This window comes from Pinus tabuliformis, chromosome 4_1, assembly GCF_031772625.1.
Source record: "Pinus tabuliformis cultivar Carrire ecotype Pingquan chromosome 4_1, CPIR1, whole genome shotgun sequence".
In the NCBI taxonomy this organism is placed as follows: Eukaryota; Viridiplantae; Streptophyta; class Pinopsida; order Pinales; family Pinaceae; genus Pinus; species Pinus tabuliformis.
Window position 1 is genome coordinate 758,643,990 of NC_142303.1, and position 26,514 is coordinate 758,670,503.

At 34.9% G+C, this 26,514-nt stretch overlaps 1 protein-coding gene and 1 non-coding gene across 2 annotated transcripts; both read right to left on the reverse strand.

The window, feature by feature from the left end:
- Positions 1–18,745: 18,745 nt before the first annotated feature.
- On the reverse strand, positions 18,746–18,829 carry TRNAY-GUA (transfer RNA tyrosine (anticodon GUA)). Its single transcript has one exon. It is a non-coding gene; the product is annotated as a tRNA-Tyr (tRNA).
- A 5,531-nt stretch (positions 18,830–24,360) lies between these two features.
- On the reverse strand, positions 24,361–25,570 carry LOC149178370 (bZIP transcription factor RISBZ5-like). Its single transcript, XM_089423636.1, has one exon. It carries the CDS (start codon positions 25,051–25,053, stop codon positions 24,466–24,468), a length of 588 nt encoding a protein of 195 aa, XP_089279762.1. The 5' UTR covers positions 25,054–25,570; the 3' UTR covers positions 24,361–24,465.
- Between the last annotated feature and the right edge of the window lie 944 nt (positions 25,571–26,514).

The window sequence follows — 26,514 nt, forward strand, 5'->3', positions numbered from 1 at the left end:
TATTTTGTAGGTGATAAAACATTAGGGGAATTTTGAAATAAAAAGCAGAACTCAAAACTAAAATGTACTCACAAAATTTACTTTAAAAGAACCAATAGGATTCAAGATGATTATGTCATCCCCAGGGGTAAATATTTTGGAGGAAAAATGTTATGAAACCAGCTCACAAAAGATAGAAAAGATAGATCAACGACTTAAGAATCAGTCTCTTCGAGGGGGAAACCTCCTTTACATTACACAAATGAAAAAATATTGGATGATACAAATGAAAAGACCTCCTTTCTATATATAAGCGTCTAAGGGGGCCCAATACAATCTGAGCCTACATAACAATAATATTGTAGGGGCACCACAATAACAATAGTGGGCTTCTATGGGGCATAATAATAACAACATGGGGACTATATGGGCACAATAATACAATAAGGTGGTTGCAATAATAACAATAAGGGGTTACACTAGTAGTATAGGGACCTAACAGGCCCCTCTCCTTCAAAAAGTGTTGTCCTCAATGCTTGAGTAGTTCTGGATGCTTTTGTATAAAATTCTCATCCTCCCATGTGGAATCTTTAGCAGGTAAGTTTTTCCACTTTATGAGATACTCTAAAATTGATCGATTTCGTAGCTGTCGATTTCTTGTTTTTGTGACTGCTTCTGATTCCAATATGATTTTTCCTTCCTCGTCAAGTTCTAGCAATATTGTTTTAATTGATTTTCTCACCTATAACCTTCTTTAATCATGAAACATGGAAAAATGGGTGCACTCGGGAAGATGCAGGAATCTCCATTTTGTATGCCATAGTACCAATATTTTGTAACACCTTGTACGGACCATAATGATTTGGTGATAATTTATTATCCTTCTTAGCTTGCTTGAGGGACATTTGTTTGTATGGTTGTAGTCGTAGAAATACCCAGTCACCTACATCAAAACTTCTTTTGTTGTGATGTTGATATGCCTGTTGTTTCATTCTATTTTGTGCCAAAGTGAGGTTGTCCTTTAAGAATTTGAGAACTTGTTGTTGATGCTCGATGTGATCTTCCACTGCTTGAACCTTAGAATTTTATTTTAAAGATGATGTGATGGACGGTGGATGGTATCCATAAAGTGCCATAAATGGGGTCATTTTTGCTACAGTATGGAAGGAAGTGTTGTACCACCATTCAGCGGAAGGCAACCACTTGATCCATTGTGTCTGTTTATCATATACAAAGCAACGAAGCTATCCTTCCAAACATTTGTTCACTATCTCTGTTTTCCCATCAGATTGAGGATGATAAGATGAGCTATGAGCTAACTAAGTACCCAAATATTCCACCTCTTGTACTCCAAAGAAAAATTTGGAGCTTTTTGCATATAATTGTTTCCCCTACAATAGTTTTAGAACCCTGTCAACATGTTGAACATGATCCTTCCAAGAATTGTTGTAGATTAGTATATCATCAAAAAATGCTAACACAAATTTTCTAAGGATGGGTTTGAAAATGGAATTCATCAAACCTTGAAATGTAGAAGGTGAATTGGTAAGGCCAAAAGGCATGATCAAAAATTCATAATGACCCTCATGAGTTCTAAATGTTGTTTTTGGAATGTCTTTAGTCTTAATTTTGATTTGATGATATCCTGAATGAAGATCTGACTTGGTAAAGTAAATTTCTCCATGTAATTCATCCAATAATTCATCAATGACATGAATGGGAAATTTATCTTTAATAGTAAGCTTGTTGAGCTCCCTATAATCTGGACACATGCGCCATGATCCATCCTTCTTGTGTACCAATACCACTGGAGCAGACAAAGAACTTTGACTAGGTTGAATTATACCAACCTCTCGCATTTCTGCAACCATATGTTCAATTTCACTCTTTTAGGCATATGGACATCTGTAAGGCTTGATGTTTGGGGGAAAACTTCCTGGAATCAAATGAATAACATGATCATGATCACGAATAGGTGGGAGGCCTTTGGGAGTCTCAAATACCTTGGAATGATTGTCTAAAACATTTTCCAGATCTAGAGAAATAGATGATTTCGATGTGGGAACCTCTAGTGAACATAATTATGAAATTACGCCTCATTGTTCTTTCTTTATAAGTTTTTAAATGTTTTTAGAGCTGATTATCTTTCTCAGTTTCCTTGCGATACCCCTTAATTCAACTTCCTTTCCTTCCCAAAAAAATTCAAGAAAAGTTCTTGAAAATTAAAAGCTATTGTACCCAAAGATTGTAGCCATTGGACTCCTAGTACAACATTTGCACCACCCATTGGAATGGAAAGCATTGGACTATTCAAGATATATTCTCCCATGGATAGCTTGATATTATGGCACTTTCCAGAGCAATTTATGGTTCCTCCATTTTCAACCATTACTTGACACTCTGGTGCTGGATATAGGAAGCAATTCAATTCCTTGGCTATCTTACAATGAATAAAATTATGGGTACTACCCGAATCAATCAACACTATTACCTTTTTCTTCTTGATATGCCCTTTTATCTTGAGAGTTTGAGGAGTGGTAATTCTTGTCAATGCATTACAAGATATGGTCATATTCATTTCTTCTTTCTCTGGGATTGGTTCCTGGTGTATATCCTCTTCTTTTGACGTTTCTTATTCATTTTCTTGCTCCTCTTCCCCATCTATGTAAATTAATTTCTTCTCAGCACACTTATGACCTTTAGTGTATTTTCTATCACAATTGTAACAAATACCTTTTTCTTTTTTTTCTTCCAATTGTTTTTGTGTCAACCTTGTAGGTGGTGAAATGCTAGGAGAAACAACAGTTCCATCTTTATAGTTATGAGTGGTAGGCTTCCTTGTTGCCATAATTTTGCTTTCAATTTTTCTTGCCAACCTGTATGCCTTCTCCAATGAATCAGGTTCCCAAAGGTGAACCTCATGTTGGATGTTATCATTTAAATTCCCTATGAAGACTTCAATCCTATGCTTCTCTAGAATATCATTTACCCTTATATTCAATTTTTGGAAGTCCTCAATGTTCTCTACCATTGAACCCTTTTGTTTGAGATTTATCAATTGGCTAAAGAAGGTGTTGCTCTTTGTATCCCCATAATGTGCTATCATTTCCTCCGTGAAAATTGACTAGGTGAGAAGTTGTTTATGAGAAAAAAATCCCTCTATATCATACAAACTGATTTGATTCTAAATATAAAGATGCAATATGTACCTTTTGTGTGTTTTTCACATTATGTAGATCAAAATATTTCTCCATCTGTAGTATCCATGTTACAGGATCATTGCCATCAAACTTCCTCATATCTATCTTTGGAATATGCTGGGTCTTCAATCCAATGTTAGATTATATGAGATCATGATTAACATTAATTTTGTTCTCATCATGAGTTTCCTCTACTACCTTTTCGCCATTAGGAGGCCTTTCTTATAGCAGCTTTGTCCCACCTTCCTTCAAACCTTCCATGTATTTCTTCAAATATTCCATGCATTTCTTCCAATATGCTTTCATACCATCGATATCAGCTTCCATGGCATAGATAAAACTATTTATCTTAGCTTCGATCACATTCTTCAAATCATCCATCCAATTTTGATTACTAGGTGTTTCTATTTTCTTGATTCGAGTCATTCTTTTTCTTGCTTTTAGGATCTCGATCTTGAATCTGTTGTATCTCTAAAATTTTGGATCTCCAAGGTCTAGAATTGCAACCTACAGTAGCCTTTTGCATCCTCCTTCCACTTCCACGAGTCTGATCTAAATTGAATTCTCCAAGAAAGAGTTATGCCGAATCTCCCAAGATGACCTAATTATACTTTTTCAGTAGATCAAACTTGTACGAAATGCCACATGTCACTTTTTCAACTTTCGGACTTGAAAATGATACATAGATAAATACACTCCATCCTATTTCGGTAAATTCTTACCAAATTTAAATCTAATGCTTAGGGAGACATTTATGATAATTTTCCCAAGGTCACCTGTTTGGAACGTAATTCGGGATCCTGCAAAAACCCTAAATGTATTGGACCATATCTTTGAAAATATAATGAAACAAGATCTGAAATTTGGGCCTGAGCTTCACCAAGATTTCATCTCACATGGGTTTTAATTTCAGAGTTTAAACCTTAGTAGAAACAAAATTATAGCGAAAATGCCATGATGATCTGTTTGAGATGGAATTCTGGAGCTTGCAAAAACCCTAACTTTCTCAGATCATATCTCTGAAAATATAGCGAGACAGAATCTGAAATTCTTACCCAAGGTTCAGAATGATTTCGTCTCAAATGGTTTTTTTTTTTAGCTTCTGAAACTTTGTAGCGAAAAAGTTATAGCGAAAATGCCACAATGACTTGTTTGGAGCAACAAAACCCTAGAATCCAAAGCTCTGATACCAAATGTTATGAAACCAGCTCATAAAAGACAGAAAAGATAGATCAACGACTTAAGAATCAGCATCTTCGAGGGGGAAACCTCCTTTACATTACACAAATGAACAATTATTGAATGATACAAATGACAAGAACTCCTTTTATATATAGGAGTCTAAGGGGTCCCAATACAATCATAGCCTACATAACAATAATATTTTAGGGGCACCACAATAACAATAGTGGGCTTCTATGGGGCATAATAATAACAACATTGGGACTATATGGGCACAATAATACAATAAGGAGATTGCACTAATAACAATAAGGGGTTACACTAGTAATATAGGGACCTAACAAAAAAGTTTTTTTTATTGTATTTTTGGCTTATCTCCTTGTAGGTTTTCTAAAATGTCAAGTGTAGACGCCCCTTGGATGTGGAATTAAATTTCACGGCCAACGAGCACCCACTTTGTATACTTCTGAGTAGACCCAGGTCGAAAATAATGAAAGTACATGAAAGATATGTCTTTTCATGTATTTTCATTTTTTTCGATGTGGGTCTACTCAGAAGTAGGCAAAGTGGGTACTTGTTGGATGTGAGATTTAATTCTACATCCAATGTACATATACACTTGACATTTGAGTGAACCTACAAGGAGATAAGCTAATAACACTATTGAAAAGTAATTTTTTTTCCTTTTCTTTAAACATCCATAACCTTTTTTTGTTATTTTCCTTAGGAGGCCCATTTTAGACCTCAAGATTCCTCTAATAGATTTCGTAGAAGAATCAGTTGCTGGAAAACCTAAAGAAATGTGAGTTTTACTAGTAGTATTTGGTGTATTTGGGGCATGTTATTAGTGGATGGGAGCTTAAGATAGATCTTGTGAACATGGAAACCATCATGAAGTGGCTAGTTCATACAAATGTCCTTGAAGTTAGAATTTTTCTTGGGGTAGCACAATGCTTTTAGAAGTCCATACCTTCATTTTTAGTAGTATTTTCACCAATCCATGCCATAACAATGAGGGGTAAGAACTTTTAGTGGGGTAAGAATCAATAGAAGGATTTTGATGAATGAAAATGAAAATCAATCAAGCACAATTTATCACATTAGCAAGTTTGTATAAGCCCTTCAAAGTGGAGACAGATATAACTGGTATGCCATGGAAGTGGTCTTCATGCAATGAGGGATGCATGTGTGCTATCATTTTGAAGTATTTTATGGGGTAGTTCTCAACTTCCCTACTTAGGAAAAGGAGCTCTATGCCTTGGTACAAGCTACCAAAATTAGAAACACTATTTGATGGGCAAGGAGACCATCATCCACATAGACCACCAATTGATGCAATATCTACAAGCCCACAATAAGCTACAATAGACTAGACATTACAAGGATATGGGATTCTTAGAATAGTTTCATCTAATCATTAAGTACAAGAAGGTAAGCACAAATACGTTGGAAGACATGTCTCCAATGCCACCCATATCAAAATTTATAGGTATGGGAACTCTTATACACATAGAGCCTTTCACCCTTGATGTATACAAAGATGCATTCATAGAAGATGAGGCATTTAAAGAGTTTCTTAGTGGCTATAAGGCCAAAGTCATGTAGAAATTGTGATAGTAATGTTGAATATCTTCTCTAGAATGGGTTACTCTATAGGATATACATGCTTTGTGTTCCTAAATATGATAAACTATAGCTTATCAGAGAGGCTCACACCCTCAAGGTTGCATGGAATTTCAGTGTTGGGAAGACCTTTACTAACTAATAGAGATATGTGTACTGGTATAATATGTAAGAAGATGATCATGGTACATTACAAGGTGTATACTTTGTTGTACCAACAAGCTTAATATGAGGCAACAAAGTATATACACCCCCTTACTTGTAGCCACTCATCCTTGGGAAAGAATTTCCATGGAATTTGTGGGACATTTACCAACAACCAGGAATGTATATGACGAATTATTTGTGGTCATTGATAGGTTCAAATTTATGTGCATCCTCACGTCCCCTAAAAAGACCATTAAAGGATAAGAAGCAACAACATTGTTAATACCAACAAGCATCATTTCAGGCATATACACTATATTTCATAGTACATTTTAGACTATGTTGTTGGAGAATATGGACACAAAGTTGAAGAGGTCTAAAATATTCCAAGCATAAATAGATGGGTAGATAGAAGTAGTCAATAGACTTTGGTGCAACTTTTGGGGATTTAAAATTAGAAGCATGCAAAGACCTAGGATGAAAAATTGATCCATATGCAACATTCTTATAAAAAAGCAACCCACACTTTTATTGGTAGGTCGTCCTTTGAAACTCACCTTGGATATTTTCCACCTTCACCCTTGGATGTTGTATATGGATAACAAGGAGGAGTGATGGAGGATTGCACAAGAGATGCATTAATAGAAGATTATAATTTTAAGAAGTTTAGGTTTATCCATTTGCAAGTATAGGTGACACTGAATAAATCACAAGAAAAATATAAATCTAGACATGATCAACACAAAATAGATAAGTCATTTAGAGTGAAAGTCAGAGTGTGGTTATGATTGAACAAGGAATTGGTGGGAGATAATTCCTATAGACACAATATACCCCAATACATGTGCGTTTACTAAGTAGAAAATGTGGAGAATTTCAAACTCTATGAACCTTCCATGCCAGGTTAGGAGGAGGGGTAGGTCTAGATACTCAGGCAAAGTTGATAGAGGACACAATCTTGTAGAAGAGGTCCAAAACTACAATACAGGGGCAACATGAACTTTGACATATCAAGTTGAATAAACAACTTCTAGTAAAAGCTAAATGGTATTCCAAGAAGAAGGTTGAGGGAAAATTTCCTTACCTCATTTAGTAAATATTTTAGGGATCAAAAACCTCTTTAAATGGGGATGCATGATCTAAATTGGATCATTATATTATTTTTCATCTATCTCAATACTTTCAAAGTGGAAAACTTGCAGGAATCAACTTGTAGGGTCATTTTAATGGTGGGTATTGCTTTGGCGAATCAGTGTTTGAAACCTTTTAGAGCCATTTTGAGGAATGAATTAATGTTTTCTAGGGTAAAAAAATTCTCACATGTACCATCGCCCCAAGCATTTTTCTACACTAAGAAATATTTCCAATTGTGCAACAATCACATTAATAAGAGTTTGTATGCAATAGTTATTCTTTCCACAAGTTGACCTACCATATTGACCACCATGGTATGAGTAGATGCCACATCAACCCCCATTACTCATGCATATGGGACTAGCCACATTCACACTTTCAATAAGAGTCTAGAACTATAACCCTAGTTGAAGTTTGTAGGAGTGAAATCCCTTAGTTGGCTATTGAGTTATGTTAAATATCAAGTCACCAGGAGGAGTAAGGTTTCCATTCTATTCTATGGTATTTTGTTATATAGTCATGTAGAGCAACTAGAAGTGGGAAGTTAGAGGGTAGAACAAAGGGGGTTAAGTTTTTGCAGTAGCTTATAGGCCATAGGTCTAACTCCATAGGGAGTACCTCTTCCTTTGTACTTGAATATTTCCACAATAAAGAAAATAGAGCAAAGAAACCCCACCTTCTTGTTGTGTTTTCTTCCGTTAAGATTTTTTAGGAAATTTCATGTTTATTTTGGATGGTGTGTCTTTCTTTCTCTTCCATATTTCTTGCATTTTAGCTAATTTATTCATTTAAGCATGAAAATGGTAAATAAAGAACTTGATATCTAAAGGGAATTAAACATTCATAGTAAAGATTTCAATATTTATCAGATTTATTGTGACTAACTATTACGGTGGAAAAACCATGATAGCGTACAAATCATATTAGATGCTAGAAATGTGCTATATTCGAATGCCCAATACATGTGCAAATTTAGAAATATCTTTCTATTATAAAACCCATTTTATTAATATTTATTATTAAAAATAAATAAATTAACATTAATTTAACTAATTTTAAATTATATAATTAATTTTTAAAATTCTTATTATTATTTTAATTATAACTCTAAAAAAAACCATGGTTAAAGCATTAAAATAGAAATACACTCCACTTAAGGGGTTTCTCTTTCTTCTCCTATTGCACATGACTATTCTTTAAGAATTAAAAATTATCCCCAAAATTTTATTTAGTATTTTTAAGAAATAAAGACACACGTTAATGATTCAAGAGACATCTCTTAAGAATGCTTACTTATTATAAACCACCAACTATTACTTCAATTTTTTTAAGTAACAATGATGTTTTAACCTACATTCCCATATAGTAACTAATAATAACTATTCCATTGCTAATTTAACAACTAAATTATAATAATTTTTCCTTTATAACCAAATCCAAAATAAATACGATTAAAAAAACTTTTACAATTATATACAATAATTCATTCCATTCAGGGAAAACATGACAAGTAAAGTGAATCTACAATCATTTATGTGTTAAACTTGGTTTATATCCTTGTTTATTCTAATTAAACAAAGCATTCTTATTAACGAATTCATTGGATTAAAATTTTCTAATCACATATATGTTTTCAATTTAGTCCTTAAATTTTTGGTTTCATTAGGCAGCCCTCTTCAGATGCTGTTCAATATTATTGGGAGCTTTTTTGGTTTATATTGATCTTATTTTAGGCTCATATATGTGGAACAATTCTGTCTTTCAGTTTTGGTCTGAGCCTTGGTGTTAAATCTTTCGTATGTTTTTATATCATGTATATAAAAAACAGCTGAACTGATATAATATTCTTGTTTATATTTCTGATATAAATGCAATATAGCTTTTTCGACCTGAAAAAATATATATATTTTCACTTAAAGTGAAGACCGGACTAATTGTTATGCAACTTTTGCTTCTTCTTGGCCTCGTATTAACCTCCAATTCCTGAATTTTTACATTAACTCATACGTCTTCTTCATGATTAGGGGATTAAAAAATAACAAATCAAATAAAAATCAAATAAAGTTAATCAAAGAATAAAAATAAAATCCATAACCTTCCAAGCGCCATCACGTAGATCTGAAACAATACCGATAGGTGATATTTTTTCCCTTAGGAAGTAAGAGAAGCGCCTCGACAATCAATTAAGGGAGAAACTCTGCGAGCATTGCTACAACGAAGAAAGAGATGAAATGAAGAAATATATTGCAGAAGAAAAGGTCAATTTTTCATATTTTGCATTCTCAATTGTGTAAATTGGTGATCACTACCATGTGGTAATATGTACATTTTTCATTAATTATTAAAATTCTGTGGTTCATTAGATTGGGATTTTATTCATTAAATTTTTTTATAATCACATTATTTGTTTTTATTTTTTAATGAACCATTTTAATTTTATACCGGGTTCAATGTTATATTATTTTTATTTTAGTGAATTTTTTTTTGTTTTTTTTTTATTTAATTTTATTTTAATAGAGCATTTACTATGCCAAAATTAAGATTGAATTGAGATTTTTTTGAGTTTTTTTTTTTTTTTCCAGTATTTGTTCGAATAAGTTTTTATAGGAAAAATAATAATTTATTTATACCAATGTGCTATATAAAATGATGCATTGATATAACAAAATAAAAGGTGTAAAATGAAAAGAGTTATCTAGATTGGTTTTTTATTTACAACATTTTTTTAGTGTTTTTCTCTATTCTAAGCAATATTTCCATTCTTTTTGCTATTCCCAATTGGACATTTTTTAATTTTAAATAGTTAAATTTGGTCTTCATTCTCCATCCACCGTGGATTAATTTTTCCTCAAATTAATTTGAAATTACAAGTAATTTTCTTTGCCTTTAATTGTATTTTCGAGTTATCTCATTATATGTTTACTCAAACTGCCAAGTGTAGACACCTATTGGATGAAGAATCAAATTCCATATCCAACGAGTATCCACTATGTATACTTCTGAGTAGACCCACATCGAAAAAAATTTAAAAAGCATGAAAAAAACGTGTTCAACACATTTTTTTCATGTATTTTATTTTATCTTCTATGTGGGTCTACTCAGAATTATGTCGATTGGGTGCTCGTTGGATGTGGAATTTGATTCTCCATCCAATGAGTGTCCGCAATAAGCGTTTGAGTAAACATATAGGGAGATAAGCAAAAATACAATAAAAAATTAGTTTCCTCTCTTTGTTTTTAAAAACTCATAACTCTTATTTTATTATTTTAACTATTACTCTATTCTTTTCCTTAAGAGGCATTTTTTAGACCTCAAAATTCCCTTAATGCATTTTATTTGATTGGACATGCACGCAACTAAATATGCTATCATTAATGTGTTATGCTTTGCACCTCCCAAGGTGCATCCATTGACCTTAACACATTAATGATGCAACCGCATGTGGTGTAAATCTTGTTGTGCCTTTCAATTTGAAATATGACCTATGGTGGATTAATACTATGTTGCAAGTCTATTTTTTGGCTCTTGTAGGTAAAAGGAAGTTTTAAGGACACTCAATTTGATTCTTAAACATCATATGGTTTCTTTGTGTCTTTAGATAATTAAATCAAAGATGGTATTGAGGTAATAGATATCAAAACCTTATGCTCGTTTGTTTAATATTTTATATGTGGTAGAACGAGAGCGGGAAGAGCGAAGCGTGGTAACTCCAGGTGAAGAGATTCATGGCTTCAGATCCGGTCTCCGAAGGTTCAAGGCCTATTGGCCCCTACCCCCGCCCTCGAAATTCTGCTGACCGCTCGAATGGCCATCGAAGCGTTTTCAACGGTGTCGCATGGTGGATACCGCATGTTTCTTCCTTGTTCGCCGACACCTTTGGCCTACAGGCTTACGCAGGATCGAAGGGGCTTATGGAGAAAGCCAATGCGGATCAATGCGGGAAACCTTTGATGGACTCTGCCTCGTGGAGGTTGAAGAAAGGAGCGGCAGGCGATTCCCTGGGAAGAGCCATCCCGTGCATAAGGGCAGATCTGGTCATTCGAAACTGTTCAGATTCGACTATTGAAGCCCCTGTTGTTGCTGCAACCATCAGGGTCCACAGAGAAAGTAGATGGAGAGTGGGGGCTCTTAGGAGCTTGGAAATCCAATACCAGCTTCGACAACCTCTTCAATCCGGAACCACTAAGGTTGCGGGGCAAGTGTTTGACAAAATGCGTATCCCAGATTTGTTTCTAAACAGGAGCCTGATCTCCATCTCAGACCAAAAGGAATGTGCTGGAAAGGTTGTAGGTCTCCGGCATAACTTACAAGGCTCAGTGGCGGATTGGCCTGGGCATGATTTTCCAGATCTAACAACCGTGAGTTGCAGGAGTGCTGCTCGCCCAAGCAAGATAAATTCTGAGAGATTTTTTGATTGCTCTTCTGTACAGGAACCAACAGAACCAGTACAGAATGTGCCATCTGACAGTTATGCGTGCACCAGTCTTCTCTGCAATCAGGGTCACAGCGGCAAGCAGAAAACAGAAATATCAGAACCATTTCAGATCTTGATCGTACTCCTTTCCGGTAAATCTTTGCTGCAATGGGTGAGATCCTCAGATCCAGTGCAGAACCTCAAGCTATTCCTGGAAAGTAAAATGGGTGTTCCAATAGCCTTTCAGCGTCTCCTTTTTGAAGGTAAACAACTGGAGGATTCATGTCCCCTGTCTTGTTATAATATTCAAAGAAATGCATCCATCACGTTATCCCTTCGTCTGAGAGGGGGAGCTGTTGGTCAGTCTTCTTCTGCTGCTGCTTTTTCCTATAAAGATGTTGTCCATTCTTAGAAACCCAAGGAAAAAGCTTCTCCAATTCAAGCTCCTAAACCTTTCTTAGTGGACAAGCTGGAGGAAACCCCATCCATTGAAATAACACATCCCTTGCTGGATAAGCAACACCAGATATTTGCTGAGTTTGGCATCATCTGCAGGTTCAATGGTCTCTGGCCCCGCACAGCAGATCTGTACCAATGGATTCACGCTAATTGGACCAACAATTGCAAGGTTCTTCTCTGTTCAAAAGGCTTCTTTATAACAGTGTTTGCTGATAGTGAGGACTACCAAAGAGTCTTAACTGAAGGCCCTTGGTTTTGGAACTCTGCGGGTCTATTCCTCACCCCGTGGTTCCCAGAGTTCGATCCTTCCACAGCAGTCATCACCAAACTCCCCATCTGGGTCAGACTTCCTAACCTTCCAGCGCATTTATGGAACTTTGTTGTATTTGAAGCTATCGACAACTCCTTAGGCCGCTACCTCGACACAGACGCCTCAAGAGGGCTAAAAGGAATGTATACCTTCGCCAGAATTTGCGCAGAAATAGATATAAGCAAAGGACTTCCTGATCAGATCATTCTCAAAATAGGAGATTTCCACTGGACTCAGCCCCTGGATTTCGAGAACACAGCCTTCCGCTGCCGAAATTGTCATCTTACAGGGCACCTTCAAAGCTCTTGTCCTTCAATGCCATTCCCAAAAAAGAAAGCCAACTCCAAGCCAAAATCCAAAAGTTGGAAACCTCATGATCCTCCCCCAATGGATGTCTTTTCTAGCTCAGATGAAGAGGACGAGGAGGAAGATGAGGAAGTCATGGACGAAATACCAGAACAGGTTACTCCTTTGGTTCGTCACGAAGAAGCAACAGTCCCGCCCATATCCCAGAAACGAACTCATGAGTCTTCTCCTTCGGATTCAGACAAGGAGCTCTCGCCTTCAGCCCAACGCAGTTTACAAATCGTGCAAGACCAACAGTGTCCAAATGGTTGGGTCAAAGTTGGTAAAAAGAAAGGGAAAAAAGGTCGACCAAATGATTCCACCCTCGCTGTGTAAAATCTTCGGTTTTGATCGTGGTCCCTCTTCTCTTGGTTTCTTTCAGTTCAGCTCTGTTCTCGTCCTCTCTTCTCTTGGTAGCCGAGGTGGATATTCTATCCTTTCCGGCGGGCCATCTTGTCTGCAGGGATCTGTTTCAGATCCCTCTAGTTGACCAGTGTCTTTCTCAGGTCTTTTGGTTCTATGCCGCCCTGTGTGGTGTGCTGTCCATTCTTTTTAGTCTTCGGACGCTTGGCCTGTTGTTCAGCGGCCCGCTGGCTGCTGCTGCAGCTGTTTTGTATCATATTTTCCTTTTAATATAAAATTCTGACTTACACAAAAAAAAATAGATATCAAAACCTTGAATTATGCATTATCAATTTTTAATTCATTTTTCCCTTAAGATTCACTCCACCAAGGTATGAAATTTAACCATATTTTCCATTATCATGTGTCGTAAACTTGACTTGTACATACTACCTAGCACGGGCCACCTTAGTTAGCACCTTTCTCACCCTTTGATGCCAAAGTTGAGTTTTCACATATGGCTGGGATCCCTCTTAGCTCCACCATGACAGACTATTTGGAGTTGCATTGTCTCTCTTCACATACAGTTTTTTAAACAGAACTCATAGGTTCCAATTTCCATGTTTCGATTTGCATTTTTCATTGCATATTTTGCTTGTGATTTTTAAAATATTTTCATTTGTAGTATGTTATCCTTTGCTTACCACCTACTCACTCTTTTGTCTCTATCCTTTGCATATATTCGTTCTACATTGAAAAACCCCATCTGTGGAGGAAACAAGCTAATGAGTGTACACATATTTGCACATTCTTTTTTTGTGTTTTCACATAGGTATGTTTTGTGCAGATAAAATGCAGTGGTATGCTTTGCTACACTCATTTCATCCACTATATTTTTATCAAAATTTTATTCTTTTCGATATTTATAATATTAAAAAGATAAAAATATCAAATATTATTAAAAAAAAAAGAGAAAATGATTAAGATCTCTATAATCATCATGTATCTGGTAATAGTCTAGTGATGCACCTTTAAAAAAAAAACTTGTGTCATGTCTATCCTTCACAAATTAAGTATTAGTATTTCCTTAGGAGTTGAAATTTTATTTTTTATTTTAACACTCCTCCAATTGGTTATTCTTCCAATTATTATGAAGAATTTGCCAATGCCTCCGCATTATAGATATATATTACCCTTTGTTGTTAAATACTGCCTATGTCACCAGTTTTTAACACTTATGTTCAAAGGATGTATTTAATCAATGTCAATCATTCCTCAAATTGCTTAAGTGTTGATTTTTTCCTTCTCATTGTCAAGTTGTTCCCCATTTCATCAACATAACTGATGGTTTCTTATGTTAGCATGCAAGGACTCATTATTCCCTTCTCATTAGTGCTTATTATCCTTTCAACTATAATACAGTAATCTGGGAGATTGACTTAGAGCCATTAGCACTTTAGAACTTACTTTCATCATTGGTAAGTCACCTTATGCTCAGTAGATTACATCTCATCATTGGTCATGGACTAAGTGATTTACACTATGTTTGACAACAAGCCATATAGTCACAGTGTGTGATTCATATTACACCTTGGTTTCCATTTTCATTATTGGTGTAATTCTTCACCTATGTTAGCAACTTTCATTATTGGTTGTTTCTTAGAGGGTATTTTTGTGTGCTACTTTCATCTAGTGTATGGGATAAACATGCAAGGTGTTGTGTTCATTATAGTTTTTTCCTAGACCTTGAAATCATATAATTTTTGTGATACCTTCTTATGTTGGTTCATGGGGTATGCCTTAATTCCCTCCTTCCAATATATCTCTTTCTATGAACATTAGTGTGATTGCTATGGGAACATGATTTAGAGTACGTTACAATACCTCATGGCTTAGAGTCATCAATGGTAGGTTCCTTAACTATTGATAATGGGAGTACATCAAATTCCCCTGATTGTTAGATTCTATAGGTCCTTGACATCAATACATCTATTCATACTTGATAAAATGTACTATATACCTTGACATCAATTTTCATTATTGGTGGGTGGTCTCGCATTTGTCTATAATATACATCAGTGGCTAGTAAAAAAATGGGTTTACCCATGTTTGACATCTTATCTTCGTTTTTTTGTGACTAGTGGAATCGATAAATAGGACAGTCTTGTCCTTGCATGAAACAAGGTTAATTTTGTTTGTTACCACTATAACAATTAGGTGTACATGCCTGCTCCTAACGTGGACACATGTAAGTTGGATTTTGAACCAAGGACCTCATTAATTTTACATATTATGATTTTCCTAATTATTTACACCTTGGGGGCTCATGTTTCATACCATGTCATTTATTCATATGGTTTAGATTTGTATATTTGATAAATTTGAATTGAAGACCTTGGGTTCTAATAGTTTCTCATTTAGTATGCTACTTCTCAAATTGCACATATTAGACTACCTATCTATGTGAAATTGATATTTTTTTGGAGAACTAATTCCTACTTTAACTCAAGTGTTGGTTGCTTTGTTGACATACATTGAGACATAGATCCGCTATTTATTTGCTCATGGCTATGATATGCATTTGACATGGTTCCACTATGTATTTTCCATGGCTAAGATTTTTCATTCTATATATTCTTCATGGATTTGTATCATACTTGATTTGGTGACCATGCTTCCCTTTTCATCTTAACATGGATATGCCTACCTTTGGGAAGATAGTAATTTGATACATTGGTTTTGTTTGAATATAATGTTTCGATCTAGTGGTTGTTGGACTTCACGTGGTTACACTTATCTGAATTTTTTGTAGTATTATAATTTAATTCAACCACAAACTTCCCTTCTGACCTCATATATTAGATGACATTTACTATCACATTTATTTGGTAATTAATGACTCCTTATCAAGGATATATCTAGTTTGCTATATTTTTTTTCACTGAAATTAGTTTAAAAATGACTTTTACCTAGTATGAAATATTTTCCTTATGGAAACACACATATCATACACACTCTCTCTTCATGCTAGGTGTGTATGCATTCCAAACTTTGGAAAAAATAATAGATCCACATTAATTGCATGTTTCTGAGTGCAATTTACTAGGTTCGTACACTAAAAAACCCTAATTTCTATTTCCAATGAACTTAGATAACTTATTAGAGTATAAATAAGGTTTATGTGTTGGAGAATGGGGAATTGACCATTTTGGTACCTTTATGTTGCAGCATTATATTGAAAATTTAACCTTGGATTTTATGGTTGTTCCCTTCTACACAAACCTTTGTTTCTAAAGTTGACTCTCTTGCTCAAATTTAAGATATAATCCCTTATTGGTTTTCCCATTCACATATACTGAGGAGTTGTAATTAAAGTTGAAGTCTATAAGTGGTCTAGGTGAGGAGGAACACAAGATTTGTTGATGAAGGCATTGGAAGTATATCAAGTATTGCCTGCACACACTCACACACGCACACATGAAGAGATATATTCTCCCCCCAAAAAAAATATATTGTGATTTGTTTAATTATGAATTACATCATTTAGAAGAAAAATTAATTACTTGATATTAATTAATATTAGTTAGTTACAAGTGTTCTTGTTTTAATATCATAAATACTTTATAATGTAAATGATTTGAGGAATTTCATGTGATGATTTTGAGCATATCTCTATAAAAGTTTGAAGCATCCAAGACTTTATCTAAACAATTAAAATCCCACCCAAGGGACCAACAAATTAGTCAAAGGTATTATTCCTTGTCCATTATTTATATCTTTGGCATAATAGCTAAATCTTAAAAGTTGAGTAATCAATCTTCTTATTTTCTTTGTCATTAATTTGACCCTAATAAACTAGGGATTGTTCTCTATCAAACCATCCCGGACTTGCCCAGGAAATAGTTTCTTTGTATTTTATGTGTGTTTTAATTTTTTTGGTCTTCTTTTGTTGGTGTGGGTATGGGTTATTTTATGTTTTGATTTGTTTGTTATATATATATATATATATATATATATATATATATATATATATATATATATATGTATGTATGTATGTATGTATGTATGTATGTATGTATGTATGTATGTATGTATGTTAATTCTTCAATGTATCAATGTGAATGAGAAGCACCATTATTGACACACTCCATTAATGACACACTTAGTCATCCATGGTAACACTAAGGGAGGTGCTACTATTACATGACAATGCACTACATGACTTACAAAAAGAAAGAAATGGGATGGTGGTGTGTTTCTCTAGTAAAGTAGCAACACATATTGTGTTATACCTTAATTATCCCATGTCCATCAATATGCACATCTCGTTCACTTAGTGTAGTTATCAAAGATGTGTGATACACATTATCATCTCGGAGTATTGAGTATTATCAAATCTATTATGGAAAAGAAGGAACAATGAGATATAACAATTCAATAACGGCCAACAAAAAAATGTTCATAATAGAATATAAAGCATTGGTGTTTGTATGTGTTTGATACATTGTATACAATTTAAAATGAAAAGTTCAATGTGATATATCTTTTTAAACCCTACCATGGTGCCCCATGTATTGTGACACCCCAATGCATGTATTGAAGGTACAATCAATATTATTTTATAAAATAACTTAACCTACCTTGGTGCACGGGTAAAGTAATACATGGTTGTGATGGTATCTTTCATATATAATATTAGCTAAATTTTTTGAAACTTTTACAACATAACATGTAACAATTTACATGAATGTAGTTAATTCTATGACACATTGAAAATAATTTATTAAAAAAAATTGTTAGTATTAACATCAATATACATCAACAAAATATATTTAGTAAAATTTTTATCTAAACTTATTTATTAAAAATATGATACAAGCAAAATAAATTTATTAAAATATTTTATAATTAATATTTAATATTTTTTAAAATAAATTATCTATTAAATTTGAAACAAAATATTATTTAAATCTAAATTAAAATTGTAAACTTATATCTTAACGTGAAGATTTATATCTAAATTAAAATTATAAACTTATATTTTAATCTGAAGATTTATATTAATTAAGTTTTCACAACTATCAAATTTATCTTAATATTAATTAAAGTATTTGATTTCAATTTTGTTAAAATTGGTGAAAAGTGCATATGTAAACAAATGACAGCTATATAGATAATTGTTATTATTATAATATAGTTAATCCTATATAGTTAATCCTATAAGGACTAGTCCGTCCAGATCCTGACATGATCATTCACAGTTCACTTACTATTGGATCGGGACTGACGGGACTCGAACCCGCAACTTCCGTCTTGACAGGGCGGTACTCTAACCAATTGAGCTACAATCCCAATACAGTACAGTTCACCTACTATTAGATAATATTTATTTCATGATAGGTGCTAGATAGGTCATATAGATTATGCGAGTGCTAGGTCGATTAAATATCTTATCCTTCTCTTTCATTTTTGAAATGTATCGATTCATACGGAATTGGGCATCTACGATATGAATAGATATCGATGTCGGGGTTCAATAACCAATTATCTTTTCATTCATGATTAGCATGAATATAACCATACCGATAGATTGGTATTGATGATATTGGTTGGGTCGAGCTGGATTTGAACCAGCGTAGGCATATTGCCAACGGATTTACAGTCCGTCCTCATTAACCACTCGGGCATCGACCCAGGAACAAGACAGTAATTTAAAATTATTTAGGATACCTAACGAATGGATCATGGTACCCCCAGGGGAAGTTGAATCCCCGTTGCCTCCTTGAAAGAGAGATGTCCTGATCCACTAGACGATAGGGGCCACCAATCTATTCTTTATAATATGAAAGTGATCGGGAAGTTGTCAATAATATTACAAGAATTCTTGGTTTCCTCAAGGTTTTTTTCAATAAACTTGCCTATCGATAAAATGGAGTCCCTTCAGAAATTAAATATTGCAACTAAAACAACTCTAAAGCAATTTACGGAATCTATATTTGTGATCCATCGGCCCAGTTCCGATAAAAAAGACTTTATGGACTCAAATTATACAAAATGTTTCATACTTGATAATTTTGATAATTTAAATAATTTTGATAATTTAAATAATTTTGATAATTTAAATAATTTTGATAATTTAAATAATTTTGATAATTTAAATTATTTTGATAATTTAAATAATTTTGATAATTTAAATAATTTTGATAATTTAAATTATTTAAATAATTTAAATAGTGAATGGGGCTTATCGTTCTCTGATCGAAGTTATCCGGAAAAGACTCAAAAAAATATAAATGGGTTGGTTGGACAAAAGATCGATCCGTATGTTACAATCGGATCGTGGCGGGTATAGTTTAGCGGTAAAAGTGTGATTCGTTACATTATCAACTCGAATAATGGAAGGATCTTTTACATGGATCTTTGATCCATCTAAAGCTCTATTTCCAGATAGGTTCAAAACCTCCCCTATACCATCCATCCAGAGTTCATATGTTACACAACTTCATATACTTTACGTTCCCATATTAGAGTATAGTGCTTCACTTCTTTCCATTAAAACAAATGCCCGTTGGTGTTCCAAAAGTGCCTTTCCGAGCCCCTGGAGATGAAGATGCAACTTGGGTCGACTTATACAACCGACTTTATCGAGAGAGATTACTTTTTTTGGCTCAGGATATCAATCACGAGATTGCAAATCAACTCATGGGTCTCATGGTATATTTGAGTGCAGAAGATTCAAATAAAGATATTTTCTCATTTATCAACTGTCCCGGTGGATCAGTAATACCAGGGGTAGGTCTTTTCGATATGATGCAAGCAATAGTACCAGATGTACATACAATATGCATGGGGGTAGCTGCTTCAATGGGATCTTTCATCCTAATCGGGGGAGAAATGCCTAAACGTATAGCATTACCTCACGCTAGGGTTATGATCCACCAACCTGCTAGTTCCTATTATGACGGATCGGCTGCAGATTTTCATAACGAATCGAAACACGTAACGATGCTTCGCGATTACATAACCAGATGTTATATAGAAAGAACGGACCAACCCGGAGAGGTAATTCAACGGGACCTGAACAGAGATGTTTTTATGTCAGCAACAGAAGCCCAAGCTTATGGCATTGTTGATGTCGTAGCGGAAGGTTGATCTCATAGCGGAAGATCCTCTTTTTTAATTTATTTTTATAATGAACTGTAAACTGTGATCTCTTTGTTCCTTTTCAAAAAAAAAAAAGGGGGGGGGGGAAGTGATTCATTTCATAATCACCTGATATGGTATGGTTAGGATCAATCCGAACCAGTTGATTCCGCATACAATACAGCTAGAATGCCCACTATTCAACAACTTATTAGAAATGCAAGACAGCCAATAGAGAATAGAAAAAAATCTCCTGCTCTTCGAGGATGTCCTCAGCGTAGAGGAGTATGTGCTAGGGTGTATGTGCGACTCGTTTGGATCAGAAACTTAAACAGACTGGGAAATTCTTACAACGGAATAACAGAAGAATTTTCCCGCTGTAATCAAGTAAAGATCCATCATCTAACCTTACCGGGGATGAAATTTATGGTTTCCATTGGTGCAAATCCAATCACCTTGATGTGGGATGAAAAGCAATTCCTCATTGGTAGCGAATGGTCATCAATCCATTGAGCGGGGAAATCATGCAAATTGAAGAAGCATAAAGTTTATGCTCATATTGCCGCGAGAACGGAACAACAGGGTCAGCTACCTGGCCAACCCCAGAATTACATGTCGTTACTGTATTAATAGATCTTGTAATGAGAGTATTTATTACTTAATGATTCAAGAGTAGAGCTGGAGATGGTAAACCGTACAAGTTACCGATAACATACTCATCTCATATTTCGGAAATGAATAAAAGGCTCCGGCGTATAGAGAGGACCTTACCGTTGGAGAAAGAACCATAGAAACGATGAAACCCATGATTTTTTCTCATTCTCAGTACAAGGTCCCAGTCCTTGCCTACCAGGAAGATGCCTATCCAAAGGGAATTATGGTTGGGAAGGTTGCAGTAGCAAAAGCCATTGGAACTTTTATTTTCTAAATAAGAAGAATCAGTGTTATTCTCAATGGACCAAACAAAACAAATGACTAACCGAGAAAAATATTAGCGATTCATGAGAGTAAACTTCAATGACCAGAGTGAAACGTGGATATATAGCTCGAAAACGTCGGAAAAAAATTCTTGCATTTGTATCAGGCTCTCGAGGGGCCCATTCGAAACTTTTTCGAACTGCTAACCAACGGAAAGCTAGAGCCTTAGTTTCCGCCCACCGAGATAGAGGTAAACGCAAGAGAGATCTTCGTCGTTTGTGGATTACTCGGATCAATGCAGCAGCTCGTGCCAATGGGGTTTCTTATAATAGATTCATCCAATATTTGTACAAGAGGCAGTTGCTTCCAAATCGTAAAACACTTGCACAAATAGCTGTATTAGATAGTAATTGCTTTTCCACCATCTTTAACAACTTATCGTATGATGAAATAGGTTAGGTATAGATGAAATAAATAGGTAAAGATGGAATGGATAGAACAGATTCTCCCGGAGAATTCCCTCCGGGAAGGTCGAAATATTGAAAAGTTTTTTCATATTGGATTGGAAATGAACGAAAAGAATTCAATCCAATTCTTTTCCAAAAATGAAATCCTGTTGACTTTTTCAACAATAGACTCAAGATCTGCATCTTTATCGAACATATATTCCAGCTCCGATTTGATTAAGGAGTAGGCTTATTTCCCATGGATCAAATTAGTTTTCATTATAAAGAAAAGGTAACAAAGATAGAATACGAGCTCGTTTAATAGCGTTAGTCATTAGACGTTGTTGTTTTGAAGTTAATCTATTCACTCGGCCGGATAATATTTTTCCTTGCTCACTAATAAATCGACTAATTAGGCTCATATTTTTATAATCGATCCGATCTCCCGACCTAATAGGTGACAAATGTCTACGAATTGGTTTCAAATATCTACGAATTGGTTTCAAACGTCTGCGAATTGGTTTCAAATGTCTACGAAAAGATTGCTTGGGTTTATCCATAGTTTGTTTCATGAACCTTTTGAATACTATTTATTCAAAATCTTTTTTAAATATTGTTCCATTAAAGATCTTGTTGAAATACCATTTCTTTTTATATCTGTGATTTATTCCTATCCATGGGTAGTACGTTTAATCTCTTTTTTTTATCTCTCCATGAATGGTATGCTTGTAACAATAGGGACAAAATTTATTTGATTCCAATCGAATAGGTGTATTGCGTCGATTTTTCCGAGTCGTATATCTAGAAATCCCCGGGAATCTTTTATAAACACTATCTTGGGTACAACTAGTGCACTCCAAAGTAATTGTTACTCTTATATCTCCGCTCTTGGCCATAAACTTACTCTGAATATTGGTTTTGCTTTTCGACCTCAAAAATAAAAAGGGAAAAAGGGATAGAAGTTGATAGCCGGAGATCCTACGGTGAAACATTTGAAAGTAAAAAAATGATTGATCAGGAGTGAGTTTTCAGTTTTACTTACAAAATTGAATGTGGAAAGAATCTTTAGATCGATATTTCTACTTGAATTCTACCCCCTTCCAGTCCTAAACTTAGATCCTTTTTGGGGCTGAATGCACTAATTTCTCCAAGAGGTAGGAGAAGTCAATCTAGCACAATCTTTTTTCCCTTGGCTTTAAGAAAAAAATTAAGAAAAGGAAAGAGAAAGAAAAAGAGCATCTGGAAAAAAACGATTGATTTCTATCAATAGGGCGGCTAAAAAACTGACGCATAAAATAGCTAACACAGGCGCTGTGGAAAGATAGGTCTTTAGATCTTGCATTGTAAATTCTCCTTATTGATCATAATGTGTAAGTGATTCAACCGTATCAATAGTATAGTTATGAATCCTAGAGAAAACTCGGAACTGATGAATATATATATAATGTGATCCGGGCTGGGGATCTTATTGGAGCTGGGATCCAAAAGAGACTTGGGCATTAATTACTTGGACCATATTCGCAATCTATCTGCATACTAGAATGAATAAGGGTTGGCAGGGTGAGGAACCGGCAATTGTGGCTTCTTTAGGATTTTTTATAGTTTGGATCCGTTATTTGGGGGTCAATCTATTAGGAATAGGGTTACACAGCTATGGATGGTTGGAACCATAAATGGACCGAATTCCTGGAAGGAAAAGGAAGGATAGATTCGATCCAGTTCTTTTATGTGATTGATAAGTGACATCAATAACTGGTACAAGTTATTTCAAGTAGTGATTATAGAATGATGGAATCACTACTTGAAATAACTTGAACTATATTAGATTCAAATAAAATAGATTCAAATAAAATAGATTCAAATAAAAGAAAGACGATTTGAACCATTCCTATCATTACCAACCACAGCGAAAAGAAATATAAAATGAGTATGAGGTAGCAATTCCATGTTTGAATTAACCCATTCCCTTTTTTCAATGGAACTCCGGCTACTGAAGCATACATGTACTATAATAATGCGCTTACCCATGTAGGGTAACCGGGTATGTGAAAAAATTGGCGATTTCATTGTATAAGCGATGAAGAACCCTAAATAGAATACTATTTATTATCCAATATTCCTGAACCTAATGTTGGTCTATCAGATCTCTAGAGACCTATACTTAAAGCTCCGATTAGCGGAAAGATAGAATTACTCGCAGTGTATTGTGGCCAAATAGAAACGTCTTTCCCCCCCTCCCTCCGTACGGATAGAAGTGGGTGAACAAAAATTAAAAGCAGAAAAAATCACATGAGTTTGAGTTTGGATGGTATTAAAGTTGGTTATCATTTTAAATTTTGAGTTGTAAATATAGTTATACAGATAAATTAATTAAGAAATAATAATTTAAAGGTTTAGGAAATAGATTTTGTATTTTTATCCGCTTAAAAAGAAAATTAGTCAATAGAGTAGCCCAACGAAATTGCATTTTAAATCCAGTAAAGTTACGAGATTCCGACCTTTGGGGGACCTATTTGTTTTTTATATTATGTTATAAGAGGTTCTTCCCATGACCCTTCAACGTTATCCTTCCAGGGTTTTTGAGTTAATGAATATCTAAATTTAGTTTTTCTTTTCCTTTATTATTTTAAAGGATTGGAAACTCTCACTACATAATTTCATAGCAAAAATTAACAACTTTTTCCAAAATCCAGATTTTATAGAAAATTACAACTCTTTACATCATTCAAATCAATATCAAATTCCTGCATGAATAAGAAAACAATATAGGGCATGGTTCTGGTAATAACTCAAGTATTTCACAATGTAAATTGCTTCTGGACCTCAAAACCAGAGATGGGGAGAAACCAAGGAGTGAGCAATGGTGCCATACGTTGAGATCATATGCGCAGCACTGCAATTTCGAGTTTCAACACCAATACTTTCAAACACACCATGAGGTTGACTGTTTAATGTGTATTGTAATCTTTGGAGGTTGTGACTCAGCTCCATGGCCTCTGATCTCAACAGGGAATTCTCTTCTGTTATATGAGCATAATGCTGTGAAATAATATTGAGTTTCTCCAATATCTCGCCATTCTCTGCCCTCAAATGATCCACCTCAGCCCTCAGCTGGTCCAAATGATGTTGTTTCCGGAGCCTAGACCTCCTTGCAGATTCTCTGTTAGACAACATCCTTCTCTGCTTCCTCTCCTCTCTAACTGGCTGCTCCTCTGCTTTGTCAGAGGCTGAATGCCTCCAAAAGTGTGAGATGGCCTCTCCATTGGCCCCAGGAGAATGCAATGAATCCTGAGTTGGGTACCACTCGTTCACCGACACAGGCACTGATCTCTCAGTGGGCACTTCAGATTTAGCCCCAGGAGCATCCAGATTGGTAGAAAATGGCATATTGCTATATTGGGTACTCCCCATATCATATATTTCTCTGCTAAATTGTGCTGATGGATTGGCATTACTGAGTTTTGGTAAACGTCCATTTGATTTGAATGAGAAACAAGCATCTGATTTGACTGCAAGTCTGATAAAAAGGGAAAACCAGGTACAAATGTTTCAGATCCTGGCTTGATAATTACTCCCTCAGCTCCAAAAATTGAAAAATCTGCCATAGTCACTGTTTCTGACTCCATCACTGCTTCTTTGTTGCCTCTGATGATTCAATTTGGGTTGGAAATGGCACCATATACCCTAATCACCAGGGAAGGTATGAAGATCTGAAATAATTGCACAGAAAGTTTGGGAATTTTCAAGGAAGACAAAGTATAGCAATAGGCAGCAACAATGATGAGAAAAGACTTGTGCCAAAGACGCCAGCGGAGAAAAGTTTGAAGAAGTGAAATTGGAGTGAGCAGGGCATATCTATTTATGGCTGCCCAGTGCCTATCAGCAGAATGTGGCCGTGTGAAAGAACGGCAGACCACGGAATAGGGGGAAAGCAAAAATTGAAAATGGGGTGGGTCTTCGAATGAGCTGCCTTTTCGTTTTCTTTATGGGCGCAGGCGCGCATGTCTCTCCCGTACGTGTAGAAAAGTAAAAGCTTGTTTTTATTTTTATAAGTTATTGGGTGAGTGGTCGAAACACGCTTGAATGCAGAAGATAAAGTCATTTTCATTTCGTAGGTGGTGTTTGCGCGTGGTGAGCACATGACAGAGGTGACAAATGCCAAATAAACAATAAACATTAACAGTGTGGGGGAGGTGACAAATGCCAAATAAACAATAAACATTAACAGTGTGGCGGCATCACCAATCCAACGACTTAACATCATACAAATCAAATCATACTCTTGTACACGTTTATATTGATCTCCCAGTTAATTGATTGATTCATTAAATGTAATGCATGAAGGTTAATGGCCATTGAATTCGGATAATATATACAATATATTATAATAGTTCCGTTTTCAAGTAAACAACCATTATTTTCTCTGCAAATTAGCCAATGTTGACATATTACTAACAATGTGGATAAGAAAATGACATAAGCATCAATCTAATGTCTTAGGCGAAAATTTCCTAATTGTCAATGGTTTTGATTTGAGGGTAAATTAATTTATCAAGGTTATTATTTAAAAGTGGTTTGGCTTTAATGGAGGGTAAAACGAATTAATTTATAGAGTATGACTTAAAAGTGTTTTTGTTTAGTTAAGATTTAGTTTTTTTTGTATTTAAGGAAATATGTTAATAGCACAAGATTATAAGGCATCCAACGAGAGTGAAAGTTTGTACTTTTTAAGATTAATGAAGGCATTTAGAAGTAATGGATGCTTGCTCCCTCTAAGATTATTAGCGAATTATGCTAGTGTGGTTTTTATAATAATAGTAAGACTCAACGTATATTTGCAAATAACAATTAATAATCACTATCTCCACTACT